This window comes from Anarrhichthys ocellatus, unplaced genomic scaffold, assembly GCF_004355925.1.
Source record: "Anarrhichthys ocellatus isolate YVR2014 unplaced genomic scaffold, GSC_Weel_1.0 scaffold5, whole genome shotgun sequence".
Classification (NCBI taxonomy): domain Eukaryota; kingdom Metazoa; phylum Chordata; class Actinopteri; order Perciformes; family Anarhichadidae; genus Anarrhichthys; species Anarrhichthys ocellatus.
In genome coordinates this window covers 4,512,139-4,538,794 of record NW_022280035.1, presented here as the reverse complement: position 1 = coordinate 4,538,794, position 26,656 = coordinate 4,512,139, and the positions used below count along the sequence as shown (strand labels likewise).

At 39.4% G+C, this 26,656-nt stretch overlaps 3 protein-coding genes across 8 annotated transcripts; all 3 read right to left on the bottom strand.

The window, feature by feature from the left end:
- Positions 1–1,009: 1,009 nt before the first annotated feature.
- LOC116382213 (acidic mammalian chitinase-like) lies at positions 1,010–4,862 on the bottom strand. The gene is made up of 11 exons (XM_031845050.1): positions 4,803–4,862; positions 4,696–4,722; positions 4,375–4,579; positions 4,229–4,285; positions 3,972–4,137; positions 3,761–3,885; positions 3,550–3,673; positions 3,068–3,250; positions 1,748–1,864; positions 1,507–1,639; positions 1,010–1,388 (listed from the first exon to the last, which is right to left on the bottom strand). Exons 1-11 carry the CDS (start codon positions 4,855–4,857, stop codon positions 1,114–1,116), a joined length of 1,467 nt encoding a protein of 488 aa, XP_031700910.1. The 5' UTR covers positions 4,858–4,862; the 3' UTR covers positions 1,010–1,113.
- An 812-nt stretch (positions 4,863–5,674) lies between these two features.
- Positions 5,675–9,521, bottom strand: LOC116382181 (acidic mammalian chitinase-like). 2 transcript variants are annotated; one of them, XM_031844994.1, is made up of 12 exons: positions 9,388–9,521; positions 9,179–9,233; positions 9,064–9,093; positions 8,751–8,955; positions 8,569–8,625; positions 8,288–8,453; positions 7,996–8,120; positions 7,782–7,905; positions 7,097–7,279; positions 6,815–6,931; positions 6,110–6,242; positions 5,675–6,028 (listed from the first exon to the last, which is right to left on the bottom strand). In XM_031844994.1, the coding sequence occupies exons 2-12, from the start codon at positions 9,201–9,203 to the stop codon at positions 5,697–5,699; spliced, it is 1,497 nt and encodes a 498-aa protein (XP_031700854.1). In that variant the 5' UTR covers positions 9,204–9,233; positions 9,388–9,521; the 3' UTR covers positions 5,675–5,696. The 2 variants fall into 2 exon arrangements, with proteins under 2 accessions (XP_031700854.1, XP_031700853.1); XM_031844993.1 differs by lacking the exon at positions 9,388–9,521 and having other exon boundaries at positions 9,179–9,330.
- Positions 9,522–11,149: 1,628 nt separating this feature from the next.
- Positions 11,150–26,446, bottom strand: nfascb (neurofascin homolog (chicken) b). Of its 5 annotated transcripts, XM_031845273.1 has the most exons (28): positions 26,425–26,446; positions 25,914–25,997; positions 22,092–22,213; positions 21,889–21,994; positions 21,595–21,785; positions 20,529–20,651; positions 20,181–20,399; positions 18,948–19,059; positions 18,593–18,780; positions 18,380–18,511; positions 18,161–18,304; positions 17,755–17,866; positions 17,495–17,658; positions 17,257–17,404; positions 17,027–17,151; positions 16,841–16,942; positions 16,534–16,731; positions 16,114–16,184; positions 15,791–16,013; positions 14,772–14,887; positions 14,095–14,305; positions 13,886–14,008; positions 13,366–13,539; positions 13,125–13,256; positions 12,968–13,037; positions 12,662–12,673; positions 12,450–12,485; positions 11,150–12,329 (listed from the first exon to the last, which is right to left on the bottom strand). In XM_031845273.1, exons 3-28 carry the CDS (start codon positions 22,165–22,167, stop codon positions 12,098–12,100), a joined length of 3,540 nt encoding a protein of 1,179 aa, XP_031701133.1. In that variant the 5' UTR covers positions 22,168–22,213; positions 25,914–25,997; positions 26,425–26,446; the 3' UTR covers positions 11,150–12,097. The 5 variants fall into 5 exon arrangements, with proteins under 5 accessions (XP_031701133.1, XP_031701132.1, XP_031701130.1 ...); XM_031845272.1 differs by lacking the exon at positions 26,425–26,446 and having other exon boundaries at positions 11,150–12,077; positions 12,296–12,329; positions 22,092–26,405; XM_031845270.1 differs by lacking the exon at positions 26,425–26,446 and having other exon boundaries at positions 23,343–26,405.
- Positions 26,447–26,656: the final 210 nt, after the last annotated feature.

Below are 26,656 nucleotides of genomic sequence, written 5' to 3'. Positions count from 1 at the left end.
AGGATGATAATGACTTAATTACTTAGTACTTACTACCAAGTAAAACATCTGAGCAGAGTTAGTGTTGGTGTGACGTCACTACGCAAAAACACCCCATTGTGCATTGTTAAAACACAAGTCATAGTTACATGACAGCAAGTGGCAAAGAACGATTCAAGTTGACCAGTTGTTAGTGCCTATTTATGTGATTTCAGATGAAACAATGGGGAGTAATGCTGTTGAAAATGAAAAGTATTTTATAAAAGTATTTTGTTCATGATGGGGTCGGTCAGTTTTTTAATGCTATTCACCTTTAAACATGTCATGTCATCATATCATCACATATCAATACAAAGGTGTCTCTTCAAATTATTTCATATATACCATTCAATTAATTCTTTCCCTCAAATTTAGTATTAACCATCTCAAATTAATCAATTTATAGGCTGGTCTGCTTAGTTAGAAAAAAACACCCAGACTGTTGGCGGCAGGTTAGTTGTCTGGTCATAGAGAATCTAAATATGACGTGTGAATATGCCTGGGGCTTTTGCTGCTAAATATAACTGTGTGGTGGCATCAATACTTGATATCATACCACAAACCTGTGCTTTAATTATCCATAAAGGTGCAAAGTCAGATATCCAGTGTTTCGAAATTATTAATTACCAGCCACAACAGAGACAGTGGTATTGTTCTCACTGTGTGAGTCAGTGTGTGACTCATCATGAAAAAATGTGTTCCTGACACCTAACTTCCACAGAAGCAGTTTTGGGTACTTTCCACCTGTTTAATTATCTGTCTGTCTGCAACGTGCAGTCACGAAACTTTACTGATGTGGAGTTCAGATCCAAATGAAGGCCACTTTAGTGATTCAGCATATTTTTAACAACTTAATTGGCTCCCAGTTGAAAAAAACAAGTTGACACTTGTAATTGTTAGTAATGATAACCATTGTGTGTGTAATGCATTAAATAAGCGTTAATTGTTTTTTTGAAAAACAACTATTCACAAGAAATTGTAAGATAATTAATTTATGGTCTCAGAGGTACTTTATTCCCATTGTTAAATTATCTTAACAAAAAATTCATACATCATTTTTTGCTCACTATTGAACAGATAGAGCCTGTCAAACATTTAGGGCCAATTACAGCATTTGCAGCCATCGTCAAAGAGCAAATTAGCTGTGCAGTTAAGGATCCAGGTGATGCCATTGGCACAACTGTAAAAGGAACCCGGGGCTTCAGGTTTGGCATAAATCCCACCAGTCTTTGTAGCACAGAAATTGTCTGGGGTGTTGGATGAAGTAGTGATTGTTGGTCTGGGACGAGGTGTGGGGTGAGGTGGAAGTTTGTTTATAGACGGAGTCACTTGATCTGGGGTGGTTTCTTTTGTGGGAAGGGGAGGAAGATCTGTAGAAATAATAGTACATTTTCTGTAGTCTGTACAGTCAAGGTTTACAAGTGTCAAAAAAATAATTACTGGGTGGATCATGAAGAAACAAATACGGCAGCAAATATTGCTACTCACCCTGGGCTATAAGAGAGCGGAGGTAGCTGATGAGGGGGTAGTATCCCTGTCCACAGAACTGTCCATTAAAGTCATCCAGATCCAGAGACCAGACAAAAGCTCCTCCAAATCTGTTGTCCTTTAGGTAACGGGCCTGGATGAATAGCGACACAAACACTTCAACAACAATGTACTCACTTTGACTTTGTATTTAACATTTGGTATGACAAAAGAAATCAGCAACGTTTTGTAGAAGCACAACCTTAGTCTGAAAGCTGTCTTTGTTGTCGTAGCCAACCCACTCATTTTGTTTGACCGCATATGGAACTTTCTGATCCTCAATCAGCTGGACACTGGCCCCTTGAAGAAAAGTGCAAATCTGAAAAGGAATGGTAGAGGGTTCAATTTCAAATTTTAAACTAATATATGAAAATGTCTGTATTCAATATTCAGAGTACTAATATAGCAGCGAACAACTACTCGCTATGTAAAGATATAGTGGAGTAATGTCTACCTGAGCAGAGAATGAAGTTGCTCTCCTTGTCTGTGTGTGTTATAATTTGGGCTTCACTGTGCTTTTGTTTACATAGCTGGGCCGGTGCACGTGACTTATAACATGTTCATGCATGTGCGCGTGCTCATCGCCGCCACACTGCACTGCTCTCATACAGCGTTTACAGCTGATAAAGCCGTCTCGACCGGCAGCATGAATCAGGTAATGTAGCGCCCACCCCATAAACTGTAAGTGGACGTAGTCACCATGACTTATAAATCATTGATTTTGGCATTTTGGCCCTCTCACCATCTTCGTTTTTGTCCGCACCCATTTTAGTTTTTTGCAACCAGAAGTGACAAAAGAGGGTGGAGCTAAGTACAACGGAATGTTGAATAAGACCTTTTTAGATTACCAAAAATGTTACAATTAACTTTACAAAAGTGAAAACACATTGTGAAAGGGTTAAAGTTCTATGACGAAAACACGGACAACTCCCAGACCAGACAACCTGTCAATCACAAGGTAGCCACAACCGAATGTATTTCTAAAATGTTACTTTAAATGGGACCATAATTTACTAAATGAACATCATGCTGTATTGAAGAAGACTTGATACTTTCGGTTGAGACCATAAATTAATGTTTCCAATATTTACTGAGATAAATCAAATAAGAAGTAAGGTCATTATCAAAGTTACATTCAGACTTCTTTTTGCAACCAGAGGACTCACCCCCTTTAGAAATAATGCAGGTTTAAGGCATTGACTTCACTTTTCATATGCGGAGGTTGACGCCTGGCACTATCCCCCCTCAGGTAAACACTGTTCGCTCTGTCAACACTGTTGATGTTTGTCAGTACTGTTAGCAGTGTGAGCTGCGAGATGCATGCTCAGCCATTGCTGTGTTGAGAGCCGTGGTGAGGCAATAGATATGCTCTGAATTTTGCGTTAAGCATCTTTGAAATTCTGTGTGACAACTTCATAATAAAATAACATTATATGTATGTGTTATTATATATTATTAGTAAAATACAGTTACAAATTTAACATCGACAGAGTTAAAGTCAGTGAGTTGTTGCCAGTTTCACCTCATAATAGGACCAGAAGCCGGCTTCCCTTGTAAAAACACCAGCAGCAGCAGGACCACTGGTTGGTGCTCCAACCTGACTGGATTGAGTAGACAGTCGAAATGCCCTCCCATATGTCGCAAAGCCCATATTTAGCTTTTCTACAGGTGTCCCCTTGTCCCGCCAATATCTCATGGTAAAGTCCTGAAATGTGAACACAAAGAGACAAACAAAATCCAAGTATACAATGAAATGTATTGAACATTTAAATAAATGTACAGAAATCTGCTAGAGAAAATGCAAATTGATGCATTTTCTATCTTCTACTTTTATACGAATGTTGAGTTTTCCGATATTTCAACTTTATTGGAGGGTTTGGCATTTCCTATATATTTTTTTTAATTCGCAGATTTAGATAATGCAAAGAAATGTATGGATGTTGACATTAGAGGAGTGTATGCCATTACATTCATAATAATGCAAAAAATGAATCCCGTACTCACAGTATTTAAGAAAACATGGTCCCCGGTGTCATGGGATCCGTTGTACAAAGGGCTGTGATGTCCTGTCACACTCTCCCAGGTGCCATGAAAGTCATAAGTCATCACATTGATAAAGTCCAGGTACCTGATGAAATGGATGTGAGATCAAGATCACCAAAACACGATGACATCTAATAATGGGGATACTGTGGGGAGTAACATTTTGGTGTACTTTGCCATCTCTGCGATTTCATAACCAGCATCAATGGTTCCTTTCCCAGCCGCCACAGCAGCAGAGACCATCAATCTGGGCCGACCAGTTGCTGTTCCCTCAGCCTGATAGGCCTCTACTAGTTCCTGTACACCATAGAAACATGGTAAAGTCAATTTGTGGTTCATGTTTAACGTAATTTGAACACCAGAACAGTTATTTGTGATCTGACCTTGCATAACAACGTGAATCTCTGCTTGTCCTCCAGAGGACTTCCTCTTGCAGCGGGGTATTCCCAGTCCAAATCAAGTCCATCAAAACCATATTTTCTCAGTAGTTTGACAGAAGACTGGATAAATGTATTTCGATTGGCTTGTGTTGCCACCATTGTTGTGAATCTGTGTAGAATTTGGGGGGAAAGATTGCTTTCAAGAAGACATAATCACAAAACATTGATCTTAATTGATTGTTTTGTGCTAAATATCTTACTTTTGTGTTCCAAAGTTCCAGCCTCCGACCGCCAACAGTGTTTTAAGATTTGGATTCCTATGAGAATATATAAATTTAGTTGCCCCAATCACTATTTTACACAACAATTTTAGTAAGATAATGCAAAAAAATGATTTTGGACTGACCTCTGTTTGAGTCCATTGAAGGATTTATAGAGTTCATCATCATTCCATTCTATGGTGACTAACTCATTTGCCTCATTAATACCAGAAAAGGCATAGATCAGGTGGGTACACAGGTTTGGATCAATGTTTAGAGGCATAAACTTCCCATTACCAGGTCGGTATTGGGACCAGTTTGTGAAATAACACACCAGTCTGGAGGACGACACTATTCAAGGAGTAGCAGAAATATTATTTATTAATCTTTGAGGATAAATGAATGACTTTGTTCAGTTGCTACTAAGGTTGTTCAATAATAATTATTGATTTAACTCATGAACTCACCCAAACTGCCAAAGGAAAGACAAAGACCTTCAAAGTTACAGATGTAGTTAGTAAATATTAGGTAAAACAGGTTTTGTAAAAACAATAACATTTTCATTGTGCCTTACCTGCAATTAGAATTAACTTGCACATGTTGTTTGTGGCTGGCTGAGCTCTTGTCATGTCAAGAAAAGATCACTGAATAGTTTTTTGTTGATGAAAAATACACAAACTATGATAATGATTAACTCGGAACAAAATGACACACTATACATCCGGAAGTTTTGGACTTCAAGCTGTTGCGTTATCAGCTGTTGTGTCATCCAACAAAGCCAAATAACAGAAACTGGTCAAAGTCATTTCACACACAGATAAAATAAACAATTTGTGAGTAAATCATTGTAACTTAATTATTAACCCGAATTATTCTGTCGCAGATGATTTCTCAATGTTTGGACTCTGACATTTGTATTAATCTACAACTCACACTTTGTTTGGCATCAATTCACCCATTTCTTTAAAAGCTTTCAATGTATAGTATTTCAGCATTTTAAAAGCATGTTTCGCCTGCAGATGTTTTGTGGCTTTGATATCAGATGACTTCACAGCACTTGTTTAGACAGACCAGGAAAAGATTCTATGTGTGTTCAGGGTCAGTGTCCTGCTAGAAAGTGAATGTTGTTTTTATAAACTGCAAGCCAGGCAGATGTATGAAGCCAGAAGTGTGTCTCAATGTATAGTACAGTAGAAAATAGACTAATATAGTAACACAATCTTGTCCATAAATAGTTTTCCATACGACTTGGAGATCATTCATTTCAAATGGAATCCCTAATGTGGAGTGCATAAGCAACAAGTTGATGTTGTTGTGTTCTGCAGTCTTTTTGTGAAGTTTCATGTCAGAATCATGTAATTCTGTTTTATTTATTTAAAAAGTCTATACAATTAAATCAAATGGAACATTTTTTAAATAAAAGACAAAAAAGATGAAAGAGTTTTGTTTCATGAAGGAAGACATTTATTTAAGCCCAGTCGCAGCAGTTGCATCTTTTACTGAAAACAAGATTAACTGGACATAGCTGGATGTAAGTGTGTCTGTGAACACACTGATAAAAGGAGTTGCGGTTCATGTCATTTGTGTAGAGGCCGTCAGACTTGTCAGTACAGAAACCACTTCCAGAGACACCTGTGGTTGTTGGTTCGGCAGTGGTAGTTGTTTTGTCAGTGGTAGTTGTTCGGGGAACGGTGGTTGTTGGAGCAGAAGTGGTTGGAGCAGAAGTGGTTGTGCTGTTGGCTGGGTGATTTGTAGTAATCTCTGGTACATGTGTGGTTACAGGCGGTGGAGGTGGAAAATCTAGTAAGACAAAAATGAATTTAAATTCAATAGAAGATGATGAAACATTTACGTTTTGTGCAGTGTTGTAGTCTGATTTACCTGAATCCAGAAGAGAGCGCAGATAACTAATGAGTGGATATTTTCCCTGGCCACAGAACTGTCCAGAAAAATCATCCAGATCTAGAGACCAGATGAAGGCTCCTCCAAATTTGTTATCCTTGAAATACTGTGCCTATGGAAGATACGTTAGAGAAAGTGCTTCAGTTGAAAATGCAAGTGTTGTTGTTTTAATAATAATCCAATGACATAACGGATCTAATACATGTATAATAAATCTTTTATTTCCCATAAAAGCTTGTTTTGTTGAGTATCTGATAGGGTTATCCAGCTCTGCTCTCAGTGCTTCAGTCTGACAGTAGATTGACTCTCTATCATGCAGATTGCACTCAGCCAACTGAGTGGTGAATGTGTTTGTGACTGCTGTTAAGTATATATTTGCTCATCTTTGTGTTGTGTACATGAAAAATTTTGACAATGCAAAAGAAAACAACTGTAATGACCCAGCGAAAATATTCCAGACAAGTTGTGTTTGCTAAAGCATAACGTTTCTGGTCAATCCAAGGTATTGAAAAGTGTTTGTTCTGTCTGTGCAGCTTCATAGTGATCAGCTGAACCTAGTGCACGTACTCATTTAGAACGCAAAGATACCGATAGCTGGCAAGTAGTGATAGCGATATGCTACTTTTACTTTGTTCTTATTATCTCCATACGCATAGATGTGGAGAACGCTATGTTACTAATTACCTTGATCTCATAGCTTTGCCTGTTGTCAAAACCAACCCACTCATTTCCTTTTGTGGCATAGGGCACACTTTGTTCATCAATCCAGTGGAGACTGGCTCCTTGGAGGAAAGTGCAAATCTGTAAAAATGGAAGAAAATAATCTTTAAACACCCTCAACATTTCTGATGTCTTAGTTTGAAACAATTTATGTTGACCTTGTATTAATTGAATTTGCGCTAAGTTCATATTAATTATGTATTAAATTGTGTTTTATTGTTGCTCTTGTGTTGAACCTTCACTGACCTCATAGTAGGACCAAAACCCAGCTTCACGGGTGTAGGGCCCAGCAGAGGCTGGTCCGCTGGTTGATGCTCCAACACCGTTAGCTGCTGATGATGTGCGGAATGTGCGTCCATACGTAGCAATTCCAATTATGAGCTTTTCAAGAGGAGCACCTTGGTCTCTCCAATATTTCATAGCAAAGTCCTGTGAAAAGAAAATGCAAAAAAAAAAAATCAAGCATGTCTTAAAGGAACAATTTGTAGGGTTTGTTAACACAACATTGAAAGTTGGCCCCTCCTCCCCGGCTCAACTTGGGTTAAGGAGAAAGCCAACTACAGAATCACTCGTTTTGGAACGAGCATTGTCCGCTTGGCTTTTTACCATTTTCGACATTTTCATAGCTTACTTTTGAATGCATGCTTATCATCTGGCACCTGGTCGCTATGATTTTATAGAGGTGGTTTCCAGAAAGAGCCCGAAACACAGCAAAATGAAAGTAAAAGAGAAAATATAGGCAGAGGGCAGGATCCCTACAGACCACTCCACACACTTCTAGTGGGTTATAAGGAATTAAAGGATTATTTATGCTATGCATTTCTTTTTAGGAAAGTCCTACTCATTGTGTCTTAAAAAACAATACCTGTTAGGTATTCAGCTTGTTGGGTACTGAGGATGATAACAGAATTTTGTTGAGAATTTCACTCACCACATTGTAGTAGATGTTGTCGCCTTGATCGTAAGAGCTGCGGTGCAGAGGGCTGTTGTGACCAGTGAACGGGTCCCATGCTCCGTGGAAGTCATAGGTCATGACATTTATAAAGTCTAGGAACCTGTTAGACAAGCATGATGTCACAAAATAGAGAGAAACTCATTTATTTTAATCGACTTTGAAACTAAATGACTACGTCACAGGAACTCACTTGGAGACCTCGGCAATCTCATAACCATTGTCGATGTTTCCTTTCCCTGCAGCCACTGCAGCTGTAAGCAGCAATCGTGGTTTTCTGGTCTCAGCGGCTTCTTTTTCAAAGGCAGCTAGTATTTCCTAAATGTAAGAGGAAATAGTTGAGGCTAATCATGTGTACGGTGTGAGAATATTTATAATCACATTGCTGTATTATCTCAAACAAGGATGCTGTGTTGGTGCGGCATCAGGTGGGATTATGCCAATGGTGATCAGGACTAAGGGAGGTGTCGATTTTACAAACTGACCTGGCAGAGCCCTGTGAATCTCTTCTTGTCTTCCAGTGGGCTTCCTCGTGCTCCAGGATACTCCCAGTCCAGGTCCAGCCCGTCAAAGCCATGCAGCCTCAAGAATCTGATTGAAGACTGGATGAATCTCTCGCGGTTGGCAGCCGATGTTACCATGATGGTAAATCTGTAATCATGTGAAAAAAGTTATAGCTACACTGTTGATGTTGTTCTCATTCTTATATGACATACTATAATTAACAGCCTCAGGATGCCTTGCTGTTAAAACCTTGTTGACTCACTGTGTTGTTCCAAAGTTCCACCCCCCAACAGCCAGCAGAGTCTTCAGCTGGGGGTTTCTGTGCAGGATAAACATGTAGATTAGCAATGAATTAGTGAAGGAAGAAGTTAGATCCTTTACTGCTACTGTAAAAGCAGCAGTCCCACAATGTAGGAATATTCCATTTCAAGTACAACAACTCACCTGTTCTTCAGGCCATTGAAGGATTTGTAGAGGACATCATCATTCCACTCATAGGGCGACAGCTCGTTAGCGTGGTTGATTATTGAAAAGGCGTAGATCAGGTGTGTGCAGAGGTTGGGATCTACATTGGCAGGCAGATATTTGCCAGCACCTGGTCTATACTGGGACCAGTTTGTGAAGTAGCACACCAGTTTGGTAGAAGACACTTTTGGAGAGGGTCAAAATGATTAGAGTTGAGTTTCTATTTCAGGTCATGGGGATTAAGAAGCAAAATGACAATGTAATATAAAGAAGTTAAATAATGAGTGCATACCCATCTGGAGACACATCAAAACGGACAGACCTTAAAAACAACATTTAATTATAATTGTGTTCATTTGCACAAGATAGTTGCATTTGAAGGAATGAACTGAAAGAATGTAACTTACCAGCCAACATTGTTAGTCGAGCCATGTTGTTGTAGTCTTTACCTCAGAGCTGCAACTTAAAAATAAAAAAATAAAGGATTATGAATCTTTATGAGATTGCAATACAGTTTTTGTAGACTGGAACCAGTTTACCATCTAGAGGCTGTACTATAGGTAATGCTGCACATAATAAAATATAGGCTACTAAAACCTGTGTGCTGAAGGCTTACCTGTTGCCAGTGATTGGCTGGATGTGCCAATGATCTACCTGGGAGTCCTTTTTATAGGTGTGATCAGGGCGGCATGACAGTGAGGTGCAATGGATCCTTCAGGAGAGGATACTTGTCGCTGTGAAATCGGTCACATTACACTACAGTGAGAGGCTGAAGATGACATGAATTTAAGATGGTATCTATTTTTATTGCCAGATAAAACTGGATCAGAGTGCATTAAATTATGTAAACTTGCCTCTGTAAAGTCACTCAGATCAAGGGAGCTGGTCGATTCATGCAGATAAGATGACCTAATTAAACACATGGTGTGATGCATTGTATTTTATATGACATTAGGATTGAAATGGTTTCCATGGTAACAACAACTTTAGAAGCCTCTAGTTGTTACTGATCATGTTTACACCTTTCTCAACCCAACTTTTCATTTTCAGCACAACTATTGATATGCATCTCGCTTGATCCTTGAAAAAAACAATTCCAGAGCATGACATTTGCAAAGACACTGGTTTCTTGCATTTTTTTCATCTTCGTCTTGAACAGCTTGTATGCTTCCCCGCGTGGACAATTTTCCACTTGCAGATACTTGTGTGTTTTCTGTTTTGAGACTAATTTAACTTCATATTAAAATAACTGGAAGGCTTATGCATGGAACAATTATTTCACATGCTAAGAAACACCCATTCTATTAAAATCAGCATATTCTCTGTAAAGGTTCTCTTTTGTCCAGGTCACTGGATTTCTTGGAGTCCTTAATTTTGTCACACGTTCAAGAGACTTCATCAATTTGGAACAGATTGATGATATTGAACTGATTATTATTATTATTATTATTATTATTATTATTAATTTGAATCATTACATTGTGCTCAGTTATTACATCACACACAGTTTATACATTATGAGTTGCTACTTTTGTTGTTGTTTGCCCTGGCCTTGTCATGACCCTTGATATTGCATTAACTAAGAACTCAACAAAGGAAAAGCCTTGTATATTAATCTATATACTTTATGATTTGGTTGTTCCCTCCTATAATCAGAGGGGTGCAATAATAAAATATCAGGGATCACAGTATCATATCAGAGGCCTGATAAATGTTGACGTCATAGATAAGATATATTTTTCCATTAAGATGTATGATCCTTTGATGATGTAACTATGTGTTATCTTGAATGCCAACAAAATGGCCAAAGTTCAATAAGATAGAAATATCTTTTCAGGTTTTGCTTTAAGCTGTTTCAAAGACCAAGTGATGCCGACAGTTAAAGGAACACTTGGGGTGATAAGCATATTCCCTTTCTTGCAAGAATAAGGTGTGAAGTCTGATTCCACTGCCATCTTTATGGTAAATATGAAGCTGCAACCAGCTAACTTAGCTTAGCACAAATACTGGAAAAAGGGGGACAACAGGACCAGCAACCCCATGTAAAACAGTGAATTGTCATTATTGTACATGTGCTCTTAGGTAGTTTTTGTTAGCTTTGAACAGAGCTAAAATAGCTGTTTCCCTGTTTCTATTCTTTATGCTCAACAAAGTTAGCCGGCTTGTGGTTGTAGCAAGAAGCGTACAGAAATGAAAGTTATCTTACACTCACAGGTATTCTGTGATTGAAACACATTGGATAAATTGTCCTGAGGATGTGAACACAGATACCTGCAAAAGGTTCAAGACTAATTCTATTCAAAGACTAATAAATCACTCCTTTTAAAATTAGGAAACAAAGGAGCTGAATTCAACATTCATAGTCACAACAAACATGCTAGAAATAAATATTTCCACTTTATTTACATTAAGGACATAACTGTGGTAATACACAGATAATGTTAGGGGTCAAATAAACTAAAGCTGTTACATCAAGATTAATGATTTCTACCCATCTCCATCGTGAGGAAAATGGGGATACAGTTAAGTCAAGTTCATAGAGAAACATAAGCAACTTCTGATTTTACAGCTGGTTTATGGCGGCTTTATGATTCCCTAAAAGGTTTGACCTCTTGCCTCCCAGCAGAGAACAATTTGCAAACAGACCGTGCAAATGAATCATTAGTGCCTGGAGATATTTTATAATCCTCCAGCTATCACCAACAACACTTTTATGTTCTCACATTGCACCATAAACTCTAGCGTACAAAACAAAGAGCATGTGATCTAAGTTCAGGGAGTATATTCTGGCCTCCTTGATCGTAAAAGTATGGTATGCCGCCCTTATTTTAAACAGCCAACACACGTAAAATAAACACAAATCTGATTATTGAAATTAGCTGAAAGAAAAATATGTAAAAACAGTAGTAAAGTTGGTCCTTGTAACTGCTTTTATCAACATGATAAACTGATCCACTTCTGTCTCCTCTGATGTGCAGCGAGTGTCTCTCCATTGACAGGATAACTGAACATGTACTCATGCATAAGCACAAACACACAGCATTTTTATTTACAGGAAATGCAATACAAAACACAAAAGGTAAAGCTTGCTTTTCATCAGATGAACAAGCATCTCATCTCTAGTATTGTCCCAACTATTTTGCCATTTTCTTTAAATGCAGGAAAGTTGCTTAATCTGCATCGGCACAGGGGATTACAGCACCTCAGACTCCGGCTGTTCCCTTCTGCAGACAAACCACAAGCACCACAAGTTCTTAATTCAAGGTGGAGGGTACAAGCACGGTAAAGTCACATGACAAACAGGGAGGCAGTTTGAATTTTGAGCTTTACGCCAGGGAGTAGATGGTTTTCATTGGAGAGTGGAGCTCCAGACTTGCACCAAAGTCCAACTCCCTGACGTCTGTCCTGGTTCCTGTGTACTGGCCGATGAACGAGCCGTCCTCGTTGAACGGCATCTCGCCTCCTTCACCATAGTCCACCAGACTGTCGTCACTGTCTGATCGCTTCATCATTGCCTCCCTGGACAGATGGCCTCTTTGAATCCCCCTTTCCTCCTCTCTACAAAACAGTGCAAACAAATAAAATCTTGGTGCATTATGTCAGCACTAGAAGAAATAAATGATGAAGGGTTCAACTAAACCTGATGTATCAATACATTTAAGATGGTCATGTACATACCGCCGGGGGTAAGGCAGAGTGGAGATTCGTGCTATCCTAGAATATGAAGAGAGCTTGTATGAGATCATTTGTGTGACAGGATCGATGATTTTATCTCATTTCATTTATCATCCACTCATAAAATGCTTGTTACAGTTCCAATATTATGTTATGAATATTTCATTTATAGCTCCAAACAAGTATCAATGTGTCAATATTTAGTCTTTTCATACCTTTCAAGAGACCTTGAGTGGTTCAGTGGGGAAAGAACAGGGTTGAGGTTTGGGGAGAATAAAGGTTTAGATAGAAAAGGTAGAGTAAATAGAAAAAAAACAGAAAATAATTCAAGTGTGATCAAAGAGTTATCATAAATAAGGTGATAAATAATGAGTATTATTACCACGCTATTATAAAATAATAGTACATGCTGTTGCACACCTTGGAAACAGGAAAGATTCAGTAGATAAGACCGATAACTTGACAATAAGAAGTGCTAAATTCAAAAATGAGTATCTTTTTCTGTCCACTGTAATGCTTACCTGTAGTCAAATGATCCCTCCTGATCTTTGTCATCCACTGGCTCCAATGAAATATCTTTTTTTTCCCGTACTGAAATTACAACAAGCTACACTGTAATAAGAGCTACAGTGTGGTGCTATTGGGCATGGCATAGTAAGGGGAATCACCAATGTATACCTGGGTATTTCCCCCCTCGGCTCCTCTTGATGAAGCAGACTATGAGTAGGATGAGCACGATGAGAGCCACAGCACACATAATCCCGATGAACCAGCCCTGAGTGGTGATGTCCACCTGGTCCTGAGCATACGCTGAGACACACACAAATATGTGCACACACATCAAAGTCAGCATCCACTCAGCACTGCAAAGTGTTTATTTGGTAGACCACCAAATGTGTTGCACGAAGCAGTAAAGTACTTTCAGTGGTGTAGTGGGGCGACTCCTCCGTATGCCATTCCCCTATCCCGATCCGAGTCCGTGCCGCCACGGAGAATCTGTAGCGAGTGTAGCGGTCGTATCGCCGGAGTGAGAAACTTGTTATATTTGGAGTGAACTCCTCAACTCGCAACTCCTCTCCCCTGGTGGCATTCACTGTGGAGAGAGTGGACATTCCAGTATGTTAGGAGCACCCTTGATGCCGGTAGCGTGCACACAACTGAGTTGTTGAGTAGCTTACCTGCTCGGAGAGTGCCCGCACAAGTGTTCATTACCCTCTCAAGAACATACTTCAGTGGTATTTAGTTTTTTATGTGCATATTTAAGTGTGCTATTATGTGCTACAGGGATGTGGACTTCAGTGCCATGTGGAAATCTTTGTTGCATTAGTAAAATGAGTTTTTCTTTTCCATCATTAAAGCCTTGCTGTTTCTCCCAGGCACAGTGCAGAAAACTAAATTGTGAGTTATTTGACAGTGTTTCAGATGTTGGGTTTGGGTACCTGTCTGGTACTTGAGGGAATATCCAGTAACGACACCGTTGGGTTCTGCTGGAAGGTCCCAGTCGACATAAATACTGTCTAGATGTCGCTGTTGGATCCTGAACGATCTGGGAGCAGATGGTACTACAGACAAAAAACACAGCAGGAGACGACGCACATAAGCTTTGTTCTCTTGTTCCTTGGTTGTTGAATTTGTGACTTTTTCTTACCTCCCTCAGGCGTTGAGAAGTGGATACTATTACTGGGTGGCCCTTCATATCGATTGTTTGCCACGACTATATACAGCTTGTAGTTGCTATAGGGAATGAGCCCAGTGAGGACCCCAGAGGGTTCTGGATCATTGTCTAGAAACGCTTTAGACTTCATCCCTCTATTGACCCTCAGCCACCTCAGCTGGCTGGTGTCCCTCCAATAGTAGGCCTGAGAGATGAGAAGCAACAAACCCAGCATTGTGATGATGCTGAAAGCACTGTATTGCTGTTTTTGGTAGCAATTTTTCAAGACAAAATTCCAATAATTCATTATGTATGTATGCTTTGTTAAGTTCTGTTCATTTACATCAACATCTCTATGCTAAAGTCATGGGCTGTAACAACCACTGAAAACATGAGCCACATCTCAAACACCTGAGCTAATTATCACAAAAATGATTGGTGAAAAAAACCAAAACATTCTTAAAACAATATACTTTTTGTTAAAATCAGTTGAAACAAATCAAATCAACAAACAAATAAACAAAAAAAGAAACAGAAAGGCTTTTATAAAAATGGACAGTGGACTCTCCCAAAACATACAGTGTGTTCTCAATTTCTATTGTTGTCTATCATCATACATGCAAGCTTTATTCAAAGGCCATTATCCAGTAAAACATGTACTATAGACACACCTTGTATTCCTTCAGTTCGCCCATCATTGAGCCGCGTGTCACTGAATCCCAGTGCAAAGTCACCTGAGTGTTCTCGATGTCAGACACTCTCAGGTTCAGGGGTGCAGTTAAGGGACCTGAGGAAAACAGAGATGGCATTGTCTTTGCTCATCAGTGAACACACAGAGAGGTGATGAGAAGGACTATTTGGCCCCATGATGTAAAAAAAATAATAAGAAAAAACTAAACTTAATTATAAACAATAAGAGGTGTGAGTGGTTTATTCGTCTGAAACCATTCATGATTCCCTGTGGATTAGGATTCAGAGAGGAGTAACTAAATGAAAAGAAAAACCTGAATAAATTAAGTGGAGAAACATAACATCAGAGGTGTCCATAAAGGTCAGAACTGGTCATTGAATGGTTTAATGTGTATGAAAATGATGGGAATCATATGCTTTGGCCTTTGCAGTCACCAGATCTCAACCAAATTTCCAAATTGAACACTTAACACCCTTACATGCATGGCATACTTTAAGAAAAAGTGTATCTTAATATGAAGAGATGCACATTAACAGGGTTCATATGAGCTATGAGAGATTTTGTCTCTATAAACGGCACAATATTTTGATATCGGAAGCTTTCTGGATTCCGAGTAGTATTGACCAATTACATTCAAGCAGGCTTTGGTTGAATGCAGGTAAACAGTCGGTGTGGAGAGCAAAAGAGGCGGCTGAAATGTAATCTCAGAACCCACTGGCTATCATCTGACGATGATTTAGCTTTTAATCGGGTTAAAAATTGCTCGTGAACTGGCTACTTGCGAAACAATCTGGTCGTACACGTTGTCTCTCAACTCCCAACTCCAGTCCGGCATCTCAAGTTGCTAATCAGACTGTTAACAATGAGCAGCGCACGGAAAAAAAGGAAGTCTTGGCCCGGATATCCGCTGTCTACACCGGACTCCCCAAAAGACACATGAAGTTAGTTTTTCCTGTCTTTGGTCCTCATCTATATAATGCAGAGGATTTAGGCACTTACGGTCCTCCCCAGAGTAACCGATGACAACAGGAGACTCTGGACCCAACCCAAAGTCATTGACAGCCTGGACTTTGATGTCATACGGAGTGAAGGTATCTGCATCGTAGATGTAGTACTTCAGCCATTTAGTGGTTGCATTCTTCCACTCCTCTCGGGATTCTCTCCTTCTCCACCACACCAGATACTTCAGGTGGGGCCCGTTCCACTCTCTGTAGGTCAGAGGCTGAAAGCATGGTCAACAGGGACATAGATCGATTGTTGTAGAAATTAAAATATTCAACAGTCAAGATGAATATGAAAGTGTTTTTGTTTTGGTTCTTTACCTCCCAGCTGATCTCCATGTTATTCCTCCATGTACCCACACCCTTTATGTTCTTTGGGATGATATCTGGGGCTGTGCAGGAAAACCAATGCAGTGGTAAGATGTTAGCTTTAAAGAAAGAGTCCAGCACTACAGGAAATACACTTATTACATTTCTTGCAAGTTAGATAAAAAGATTGATACCACTATGTATTGAAATAAATGTAAAGCTCTGGCCAGGAGATGTTAGCATACCATAGCATGAATGTCTGTGTACAGACATGAGAGTAGTATTGATCTTCTTATCTAACTCTTTGCAAGAAAACAAAGTATTTCCCAAAATGTCCAACTGTTCCTTGAAAATGTGCTACACAAGTGGCTGTTTGCTATCTTAAAATATGTGTCTGCAAACAAGTGTGTATTTAAGAAAAATCAAACCCACGAGCACCGCTGCTCTGGAAGCGCGAGGATGGACGACTGGGGCGACTCATTCCGATTTCATTGATGGCGATTACCCGAAACTCATAGTAGGTGAAAGGTGTAAGATGCAGAATGACAGAGTTGAGGTTCCCTGGGTATGTTGAGAGGTTTCTCCACTTACCAGGCAACCAGTCATCATCATCATACTGCACTAAGTAGTCTGTAACACAGCAATCAATGGAAATGCTGAAAATGTATGATAAATACAACAATAACTTCCTAAAAACAAGACTTATTTCTGTGAGTTTATTCAGTTGAATAGCTCTTACCTGTTATAGGGTTGTGGTTGCTGTATCCAGCTACCCAACTCAGTCTTACACTGCGTTCATATGGATCGGACAACTCCAACTTAGTGGGAGGATCTGGACGGTCTACACACAAACATGCATAAACAATTAAAGAGCCAAACATGCCGTATGCTTGATGAAATGTCATTTATTTTAAACATGCCATACCCATCACCATTAGGCGTGCTGAGGCAGACTTCTGGTCCAGCTCACTCTTGATGACACAGGTATAATTACCCTCATCACCTCTGTTTACATTACTGATGACCAGATTTGATTCATCCAGACTGATCCTGAGGATACAAAAGAGTACTAACTGGTGAGCTCAAGACGCTGATTGGTCCACACTAAAACAAAAATTTAAATAATAGAAATAATTAATTCATAAAATGACATACCTCCAGCCAAGAGTGACATGCTTTTTGTCTTTCATCCAGTTGGTTGTGACGGGAGTAGTTACATCTGCTTGTACACCGCACTCAAAGCGCACATCGCTTCCACGGATGACTTTCATGCTCTGTGGTCTTGTGACAATTAAAGTGGGCTCTGAGAAGAGTGGATGCAAAAACACATGATGGATCACACAATCAAAGAATTTAAAGTAAAATATTTTTTGTATAAAACTGTGACCCTCACCTTTGACCTCTATTCGGACTTGACTCTCATCTCTTCCTGCGACGTTGCTGACTATGCACAGGTAAGTTCCCTGGTCCTCTATCCGTATTTGTTTGATCTCCAGAGTCCCGTTACTGTGGGTCTTAAAACGATTTCCTTCAAGAGTACCCTGTCCATATCTGGACCTGTTTGGGCAGAATCACGAACACACACACACACACACACACAAACTGTGAGCTAATGTCTGAACACTATTAAATTCTCTAACAGCGTCTTCTCACCATCGCAACTCGGGTACCGGAGAACCAAAGTAGCGGCAGTCTAGGAAGGAATGACTGCCCTCTATCACTTTGATGAGTTCATTCCTGGGCCCAACAATACGCGGCGTTGCATCTAGAGAAACATTGATAATTTATAATAATTATTATTAATAATTATTCTTTATACAATTAACACTTGCACATCCATGGGTCAATATTTTACACATTCCTGCACAAAACTGTAGAGCTCTTCCACTTTAAAAACAGATTTATCTTTAACGTATTTCTTTTATTTTCTAATGTACATTTATCTTTTTATATTGTGTCTCTACTTTAATGTTACCTTTGCACTTTGTTCATTGTTATGTACCAAATCACCAAGACACCTGATATATTACAGTTCCAAAATAATTGTGTGGTAACTTACGTAGCACGTTGACAAAAGCGTTGGCCATCATGTAGCCAAACTGATTGGAAACATTGCACTGATAGACTGCAGTGTTTGCAGCGGTCACACTCTGTAAAGTCAGCGTGTCTCCTGACACCTGTCTGTTAGGCTGAGGTGTAGCCGCTGGAAAAAACAAAACAGGCAAAAGTTATTTAGATTCACTTTGACAGCCAGTACGCATGAACTCCAAAATCGTACTTTCAATAGGTTCCCCGTTGATGAACCAGCTGACTGTGGGACGCGGAGCCCCATCAGAACGACACAACAGGCGTCCATTTTCCTCGGGGGCCAAGACCAGATCAGTGGGTTTTTCCAGCCAGAAGGGAGCCGCTGTCAAATACAAGTCATTTAGTTGTTTCAACACTACTGTGAAGTAGATAATGACAAATCGTATCTGAAAGTGACCCTCACCTTTGACCCTGACGGTTATTGTGCGCTCAATGTATCCAATCTTATTCGTAGCAGCGCAAGTGTATTCACCCACATCATCAAAAGACGCCTTTGGGATTTGAATCATCTTGTTGAAGTTCTTTACTTTCGTGCGGGCCGATACCACCAGGTCATCACCATTCTTGGTCCATGTAATACGAGGAGTTGGCCTTGATGATGATAAACAAGGCTTTACACAGAACCACTTTCATGAAAGCAAAGTAAAAATGATACCAAAGAGAGAATATAGACAAAGTGGCTTTTTTTTTTAACTGTAACATTGATATTCTATTAAAAAAAGACCTTGAGTTGCAGAATATCTTGAGTTGACACTTACACTCCTGCAGCGATACACTCCAGGAGAAGTTCTTCCCCTTGCAGGACCAGTATGGAGCTGGACGAGCCTGTGGGAGACAGCCAGGTGGGGGCAGCCTCGGCTACTGTGCGAGCTGCAGAGGAAACAAACCAAAACAAACCAGAACACATCAGTCACACGCATTCACAAACCCTGTCTGACCATGAAACAAGTTAACTCAGAAAATAAGAGAGGACAGCTGAAGCAGTGCACACACTCACCACAGTAAGTACGTTTAGTCAGAGCAAACAAGGAGTCTTTTTAGGGTACAGTCTGACATAAAACAAAACGGTCCATTTTATAAGTATAATAATCACAAAAAAACACAAGGAGTTAATGGGAAAAAAATATATTGTTATGAGTGTATCAGTTTGGTTAGAGTCAAGGTATTATAGATGAACAGAACAGTTTTGGTTTGTAAACCTTTAATCATTTCCCAATTGATGTGTTTTTGGCAGAAAACAGAGATGCAGTATGAAGATGTAAACAGGAAAATCTTCATAAGAAAATAAGAAATACAACTAATCAAATATCTTCTTAAGTGTTCTGCATGGAGTGCATGTTTATTTATTTTTTAATTTTCATTGGTCTTTTGCAATTACCACAGGGTACGAATAGAAACTGTTTCACCTGACTGACAACAGGCCAAAGAGCCCCGCCATGAATCAAGACAAACCTCCTCCCACAGGTCTCTAAATCGAACCTGTATTATTCGTTTCATGTACATCCATTGCATTTAGTAATTTGCTGAGCTTTTAGGTTAGGCCCATATCTGAAGTGTACACATGAAGCTTGCAGGTTACCAGTAGTTGAAGTAAAAGTTATTTAAGTGAAGGTAGCAATACCGCAGTGTAGAAATATAGTAAAAATCCTGCATCAAAATATTGTTGAAATATAAAAAAGTACTAATTATGCAGAACGACCCATTTTACAACAATTTATATTATGATATTGAATTATAATGTTTGATGCATTTATGTGTACATTACTTTAATGTTGCAGCTGGTAAAGATGGGTCTTATTTTTATATTAACTACTGCTGGGTAGCTTGTGAGTAGAATTATAAAATAATGTACAAGTACTTCAAATTGTACTTCAGTACAGTACTTGAGAAAATGTCCTTAGTTACTTTCCACCACTGCACATTACAACTGTGAAGTAATATTTTGCGAACCAAAAAGAAAATGGACACTGTGAACACACAATCATACTCACTTGTAAGCACTTTAACGACCACAGGCATCTTCTGCTGGATGACATTCCTGTAGGGGAAGCGGGCATTGCAGCAGTAATCGGCGGCAGAGTCGTTGAACAGGACGTTAGAGAAATACAGATCTCCGTTTACTCCCATAGATACCCTGCGGTCCGGCCGCACAGGCTGCATGGTGGGGAAAGCTGTCTGAACTGGCCAGTTGAAAGGTCTCGCATATGAGCCTGAGATGGTGTGAAAAATAAAGTCAGTTCACAGGAATTTCTAGAATTCTTGAAAGCTTGTTTGATTGGCGGATCATTAAAATGACTCCTTGTTGAGCCTTATTGATTCAAACATTTAGAGACTCTTACAGCTGGACATCCAGTAAGTTTCAGGTTTCGGCGGGCCTACCGGCGGGTCACAGGACAGGACCAGAGGCAAGCCAGCGCTGACCACCACAGGCTCCAGAACCTCCCTTGGCCAAACAGGAGCTCCTTCACAAACACATAGGTTTACATGTCTCCACTGAGCAGCAAGGTTGGGTTTTGTTATTTTCATAACAGTACAGAACACATTACAAATCTGAACGGCAACATATAAATAACTGAGCTGATCCACTATCAGATATTATTATAGTATCTTGTAGGACTTGTCTGGTAATACTCAGAATCTCATGAAAAGTTAAAAACAGGCAGTGAATTCATCCGACCATCATGTATTGTTTCTGTAACTTAAACTCATCAGTAAGCCTCACCGTAATTTATTTTGAGTCAATCTCACCTAAACCGTCCTGCCGTCACTAGCATCAAATCTGAAGCTGAAAATAATCCCTATTAAATACACTGTATACTCCTGTTTGAGTAATATCTGCTAAAAAATAACTACACTACAGCTTTTTAAATAAAGAAAAAGTATATATTTGTGACTTTGTGTCTTTAAAGATGTATGTGCTACAAACAGGGTAGGGATGTTGTAAAGTACTGCAGGACAGACTAACACATTATTAGTTTTGGTCTTTTCATAGGGGTTACTACCAATGCCACAATACACAATATAGCTTGACTTAGCCTTTCATTTTCAAGGTATTTTTGTTGTTGATTTTTGGTATAATTCTTCTTGCACTTTAAGAAAATATCCACTCAACAGTAAAGAGTAATGCAGCTGAATTCTCAAAGAAAGTCAAATTAAAGTGTGTAGGCCGGAAGCAAAGTATCATCACAAATCAAATAAGTTGACATTCATGCTTTGCACGTCCACTACACAACATATTATATAGAAAATGTGAAAAAATGCTGCTGCATAGATCTTTCGTGTTTAATTGAAATAGTTTGCATTCATTCCAAAGTAATGTCCATATTGTGTCACTGCACACCATGAGGCCACTTTATATTTACAAATAAATAGTTTGATCTCTAACAGGCCCAATAATGATCTTACTGTATAGCCGTAGTCTGATCTTGTTGGAGTATGCAGATCCATACTCATTGGAGGCAATGCACTGATACTCTGCCTCATACTGTTCTGGATTGTTCCAGGCATAGATGTCCAGAGTCCCTGAACGCCTTCGCATCGAAGCTTGAGCATCACGTGCCACGTTGAAATACTTCCCATTACGTCTCCATGAGAAACTTCATTATTGAGTAAAAAGTGTAAAAGAAGACAGTGAGGTGGTTTGCAGATGATTATACGAGTGTTAAACAAAACTCTTCAGAGGGCTACATCAGCTCTTACATGGGATGAGGGTTTCCTTTGGCTTCACACTCTATGACCATGGTGTCTTTGGGGTCAACAATATGCTCCTTCATCGACTGCTTTATGATGGTCGGGGGCTGTCTGACTGCAGGCAGAGAAATAAATCAGCTTAGTTTATTAGAGACGTATAGCTTAAGACAATACGTATCATAAATTACATGCACATTAAGTTACTGACTCACTTTCCAGAGGTATGTCCAAAGCCCAAACACTCTGCCATAAAAGAAGCAGCAGTGCTGGTTCGACCAGTGTCCCCATCTTTACAGTACATGGAACCAAGCAACTTATTCCTTCACCAGCTCTCCTGTTCTCAAATTGAGTTAAGAAAAATACAGGATATCTACAACACAGTCATGTCATGCAGATAAAATCCAGCACAAATTACTGTAAATGAAACTTCTTACAATGGATTGTATTAGTGGTTCACAAATCATCTGCACAGTAGTGGAAAAGGTAATACCGCAATGTAAGAATGGTGGCATTAGTAAGTAAAAGTCCCTCAAAATCCTACTCAAGGAAAAGAACATATAGTATCAGTAGAATGTACTTCCAGTATCAAAAGTAAAACTACATTCTGCACTCATTCTGCTGAAATGCAAAAATGTCTCCTTCAACTGTTTTATTATACATCAATTACAATTACATTATTATAACTCATGCACTAATGTTTAGGCAACTTTTTACTGCTGTAAGTCGAGGTGGCTAGTTGTAGTTCAATCAAGGGTTTCTCAACCTAGGGGTCAGGCCGCCTCCAAAGAGTCACACAGTTAATCTGAGGGGTTCTGTTGTGATAAATGGGAGAGAAAAGAAGAAAAAAAGTTCTGATACATAAATTGGTATTCATTTTGGGGAGTAACCTTTAATCTTGTTTTTTTTTTTTGTAGAATATTGAATAATTCAATAACCCTTTGAATGTCAAACAAATGAAACCATTTCAAAGTTTAGAGGGGATAATCCCTCTACACAATGTATTGTAGCTTCAATGTTTTTTTTAAAAATTCTTAATCTGGAAAGTAATAGCTGTCAGGTAAACGCCGTGGAGTCAAAAGTAAAAAAAGGTCTCTCTGAAATGTAGTGGAGTAGAAGCATTAAGTGGCATCAAATGAAAATACTCGATACCTCAAAATTGTACTTGAGTACAATGCTTGAGTATAAATGTACTTAGTTATTCCCACCACTAACATCTCCACCACTTAGATCACACCACTGTATCACATTCTCCAAGAGAATAGTTTATCACACAAATATAAGAACAGGTGATTAAACTGTGTCTCAAGCTGTCATGATAATGAACTCCCTGAATGTCTGTGGAGTCAATATGTAGTTCTATTAGATGACTTTTCAAATCTTTGTTTACCACATCATTAATGTAAATATGCAATGAACCACAAGTCATGTTAGTATGACTAGAACAACAAGTTGTCAGTACCTACCGCTCTCAAATCAGGGCTCTGTCCTCCCCATCTCGTTGGCTTCCCCAACGCATCAATAATTCCAACGATTTTTCTCAACAAAATGATTCTTGTTCATGCAGTATACCAATTAGAGCCTCTGTCCTTCAGATATCAGGTCAAGAACCCCTAGAAGAGTTGATGCACTTCAGTAATAAAGTTTCTGTCTGTCACTGCCACTTACACTCTGCCCACCCATCTCATGAATAATGAATGAGCGCCATACTCCACCCACTCCTCACCCACATCACTGTTCCGACAAGGCTCTCACGATTCTCAACAATCCTTCTCAATGAAACACAGTCTCAAAGTTTGTTCACACAATAAACAAGCGGATATTCTCCAGAAATCAAATTAAGGTTTGGATTCATTACAGTTGGGGTATTTTTACATGAATTGGATTGAGAAAGGCAGGTCATATTTTTCTTGAGCCTGGCTTTTTTAGTTCTCAAAGCAACAAGCTTTTGCATTCTTGTTGGTTTTGATGACATGAAAATGTGGGCTTTATTGTTGACTGGAGAGAATGAAAGCAATGTTTGTTTCTCTCATATGAATTTTGCATGTGGCAAATCTCAAGTCACATGACTCCAGCATAATAGCTCTGACAAAGGATGGAAATAGGCATTTCAATGTTTTTCATTAACAATTTGGCTATTACTTTGTACTGTTGACCTTCTGCTATGAAATACTTTATGTTTAATAACTCCCTTCTCACACCACCTGTATTTTCAGATTTCCCAGATTTTCCATTATACCAATTAGAACTTATTCTCTGTTTTGTAAGACTTTTTTTTTTCTACACTCAGCTATTCACATGCATATCCCCAGAGGAGGAAAAGGTCATTACCATTCAGCTGAGAAAATCCTATTGGGGGAAGCAGCAGTTTTCTTTTCTCGAAAAAGTGCCAAAGTCGCAGGAGAAGCTGTATTTGTGTAAGACAAAAGACATCTCAAGGCTGTCGACAGAGTCCTGATCTGTGTAGGCTTCCAGGCATCCACACAGCGCTGCATATACAAACCAGCACTGACTGGGCCAAACAATAGCCTGGTGGTGAGGAAGGAGGGGGGATAAAATGAGGTGGCTCTACCTACAGATGAAATTAAACTTGGAATGAAGATTTGTATCTGGAAGTCGAATCATGAATCCAACTTAAAATTGAAAAGTTTGTATAAACATATTCCTCATCATAAAGGATTTGACATATTTTCATTCATATTTGGAAAGAGTATCAGACCACTTGTGACGTAGACACAACCTGACATCCCCCATACATTGGACTAAAGCAGGCTTGGCAGTGAGCAATGATCAGTGCCATGCACCAGATTGCACAGTGAAGAGGCAGAGGGACGGACAGAGCCAGCTCAGTGGCGACAAGAAGGTCTCTATGCTCGCGGGTCTCCTTTGGCACGTGTGCCCAGGGCTCGGGTAAAAGCAGATGGCATGTGGGAGGGAATGTTCGACCGCACAAGTTGCCTTTTCAGACTCGGAGCACCTTTCATTTGCACTTTGACGTCACTGCATCAGGGGGCTCACAAGAAAAGGCCAGAGAGAGACTCCGGGACACTGAGCTGCATTGAGTCATCACCACTGTGCTATCAAAACATTATTGTCTCACAAACTTCGAGTTCTCTGCGATTCTGACTTTATAGTGAGGTAACGGTAATCCACAGAAACAGAATATTTTCTCAAGAGCATCCTGTAACAAGAATAAGATTCAACAGCCATGCTAGCTGCTCTGTGAGACAGTATTTAGGTACAGAGGTACTTGAAGTTAAATGCTCATTTCAACATGCTAACATGTTATGTAATGTTAACTAATAGAGTTTTTGTATTTAGTTTTGGAAGTATTTGGTTATAAAACAAAGTATTGGACGATGTGATGGTGGCAACTGTTGAGGATCACCAAAGAAAAGGGAAAATGAATGTCTGAACCAAGTTCAATTCAGCCTAATTGTTTAAACATTTCACTCGGATTCATCGTCTGAGGACCATGAATGTCTGTAGAAATTCTCATGGCAATCCATTAAATTGCTGTTATATAGATATATTACATTACCATTCACAGAGCCCACGCTGTTGAATCCAAAAAAAATATAAAGACCAAGGGATATTTAGTGCTATGTGCAACATTTAAGGGAAACTTAAAGTTAATTTCCAGACATTATTCAGTAAGATACGTAGTTCATAAAGTGAAATGCACATCACACTTGTAACTGAAACATCGCCACATAAAAAGTGAAGCAAATTCATGCCAGTCATCTGAAAGGCGTGAAAGCTGAACAATCTTGTGTTCATTGATACAAATCTGCTGATGCAGTTGTAGACCCGTCCCACTTCTCAACTCAGACTATGACATCATTAAAACCTTGACTTCCATTGAGAGCCGTCTTGACCAACAGCTGTAAGGACTAAAGCACCCCTTCACATGACGATACACTATATGCTACTCTAAAGTGTCTTAATGAGCTCCAATTCTTTGTACTTAATATCCAAAAGATGATATTCAAAATGATCTAAACAAAGTAGAAAATGGTGATTATTAGTGGTCCTACCTTCGAGTGTAGTTTAAGGTGTTTTCTCTGCTCCTTGGCCCCTTCTCCTTGGTGCAGTGGAAGCAGACCCCTCCTTTCTTCTTCCTGTCACAGTAGATTCACATCATCTTCTTCACAGTGAGCTTCACTTTTTCCAGCAGCATCTGATATTTGTGTTATTTATCACTCCATCAGCTTAACGCAGGTAAAAAGCAGGATAACAGAAGCTCATGTGGCCCGTCAGGACGGTTGTCCCGAGTCTGGGTCACATGCCTGGCAAACGGGGCCTGTGAGCTTATAATAATAAATCCATTGTGAAATCCTCACATAAGTATACCGTCATCTCCACAGTGAATAAATAGTTAAATAAAGTAACATGTCATACACTAGTTTGAGGTTTAGGCTTAGGTGTCATTCAGCTCTTATCTAGCAATAATCAGCTGCAGCTTTATTAAGAGATCAAGTCTTGTTTTGTATTTTTTCATGTGTGCTGCTGGTTTGCAGTGCGTTAGATGCGTAGTGGGTTACTGACCTTGTATCTTCACTCTGGCTGGCACGAACGCGCACTCTCTCACACAAAGCGTTTCTGTTTGGAACAAAGTCAGTCTATTGTGGACAGGGAGGACACAGCTTCCACACACATGGGGGGGGGGGGATTTAACCCATCACATTAAGATGATTGGATGACTTTTCCCTCATTGATAAAGTTTGACACAACTTGCCAAGAACAGGGTGATTTATTTACTGGGCTGGCAAAAAATGGT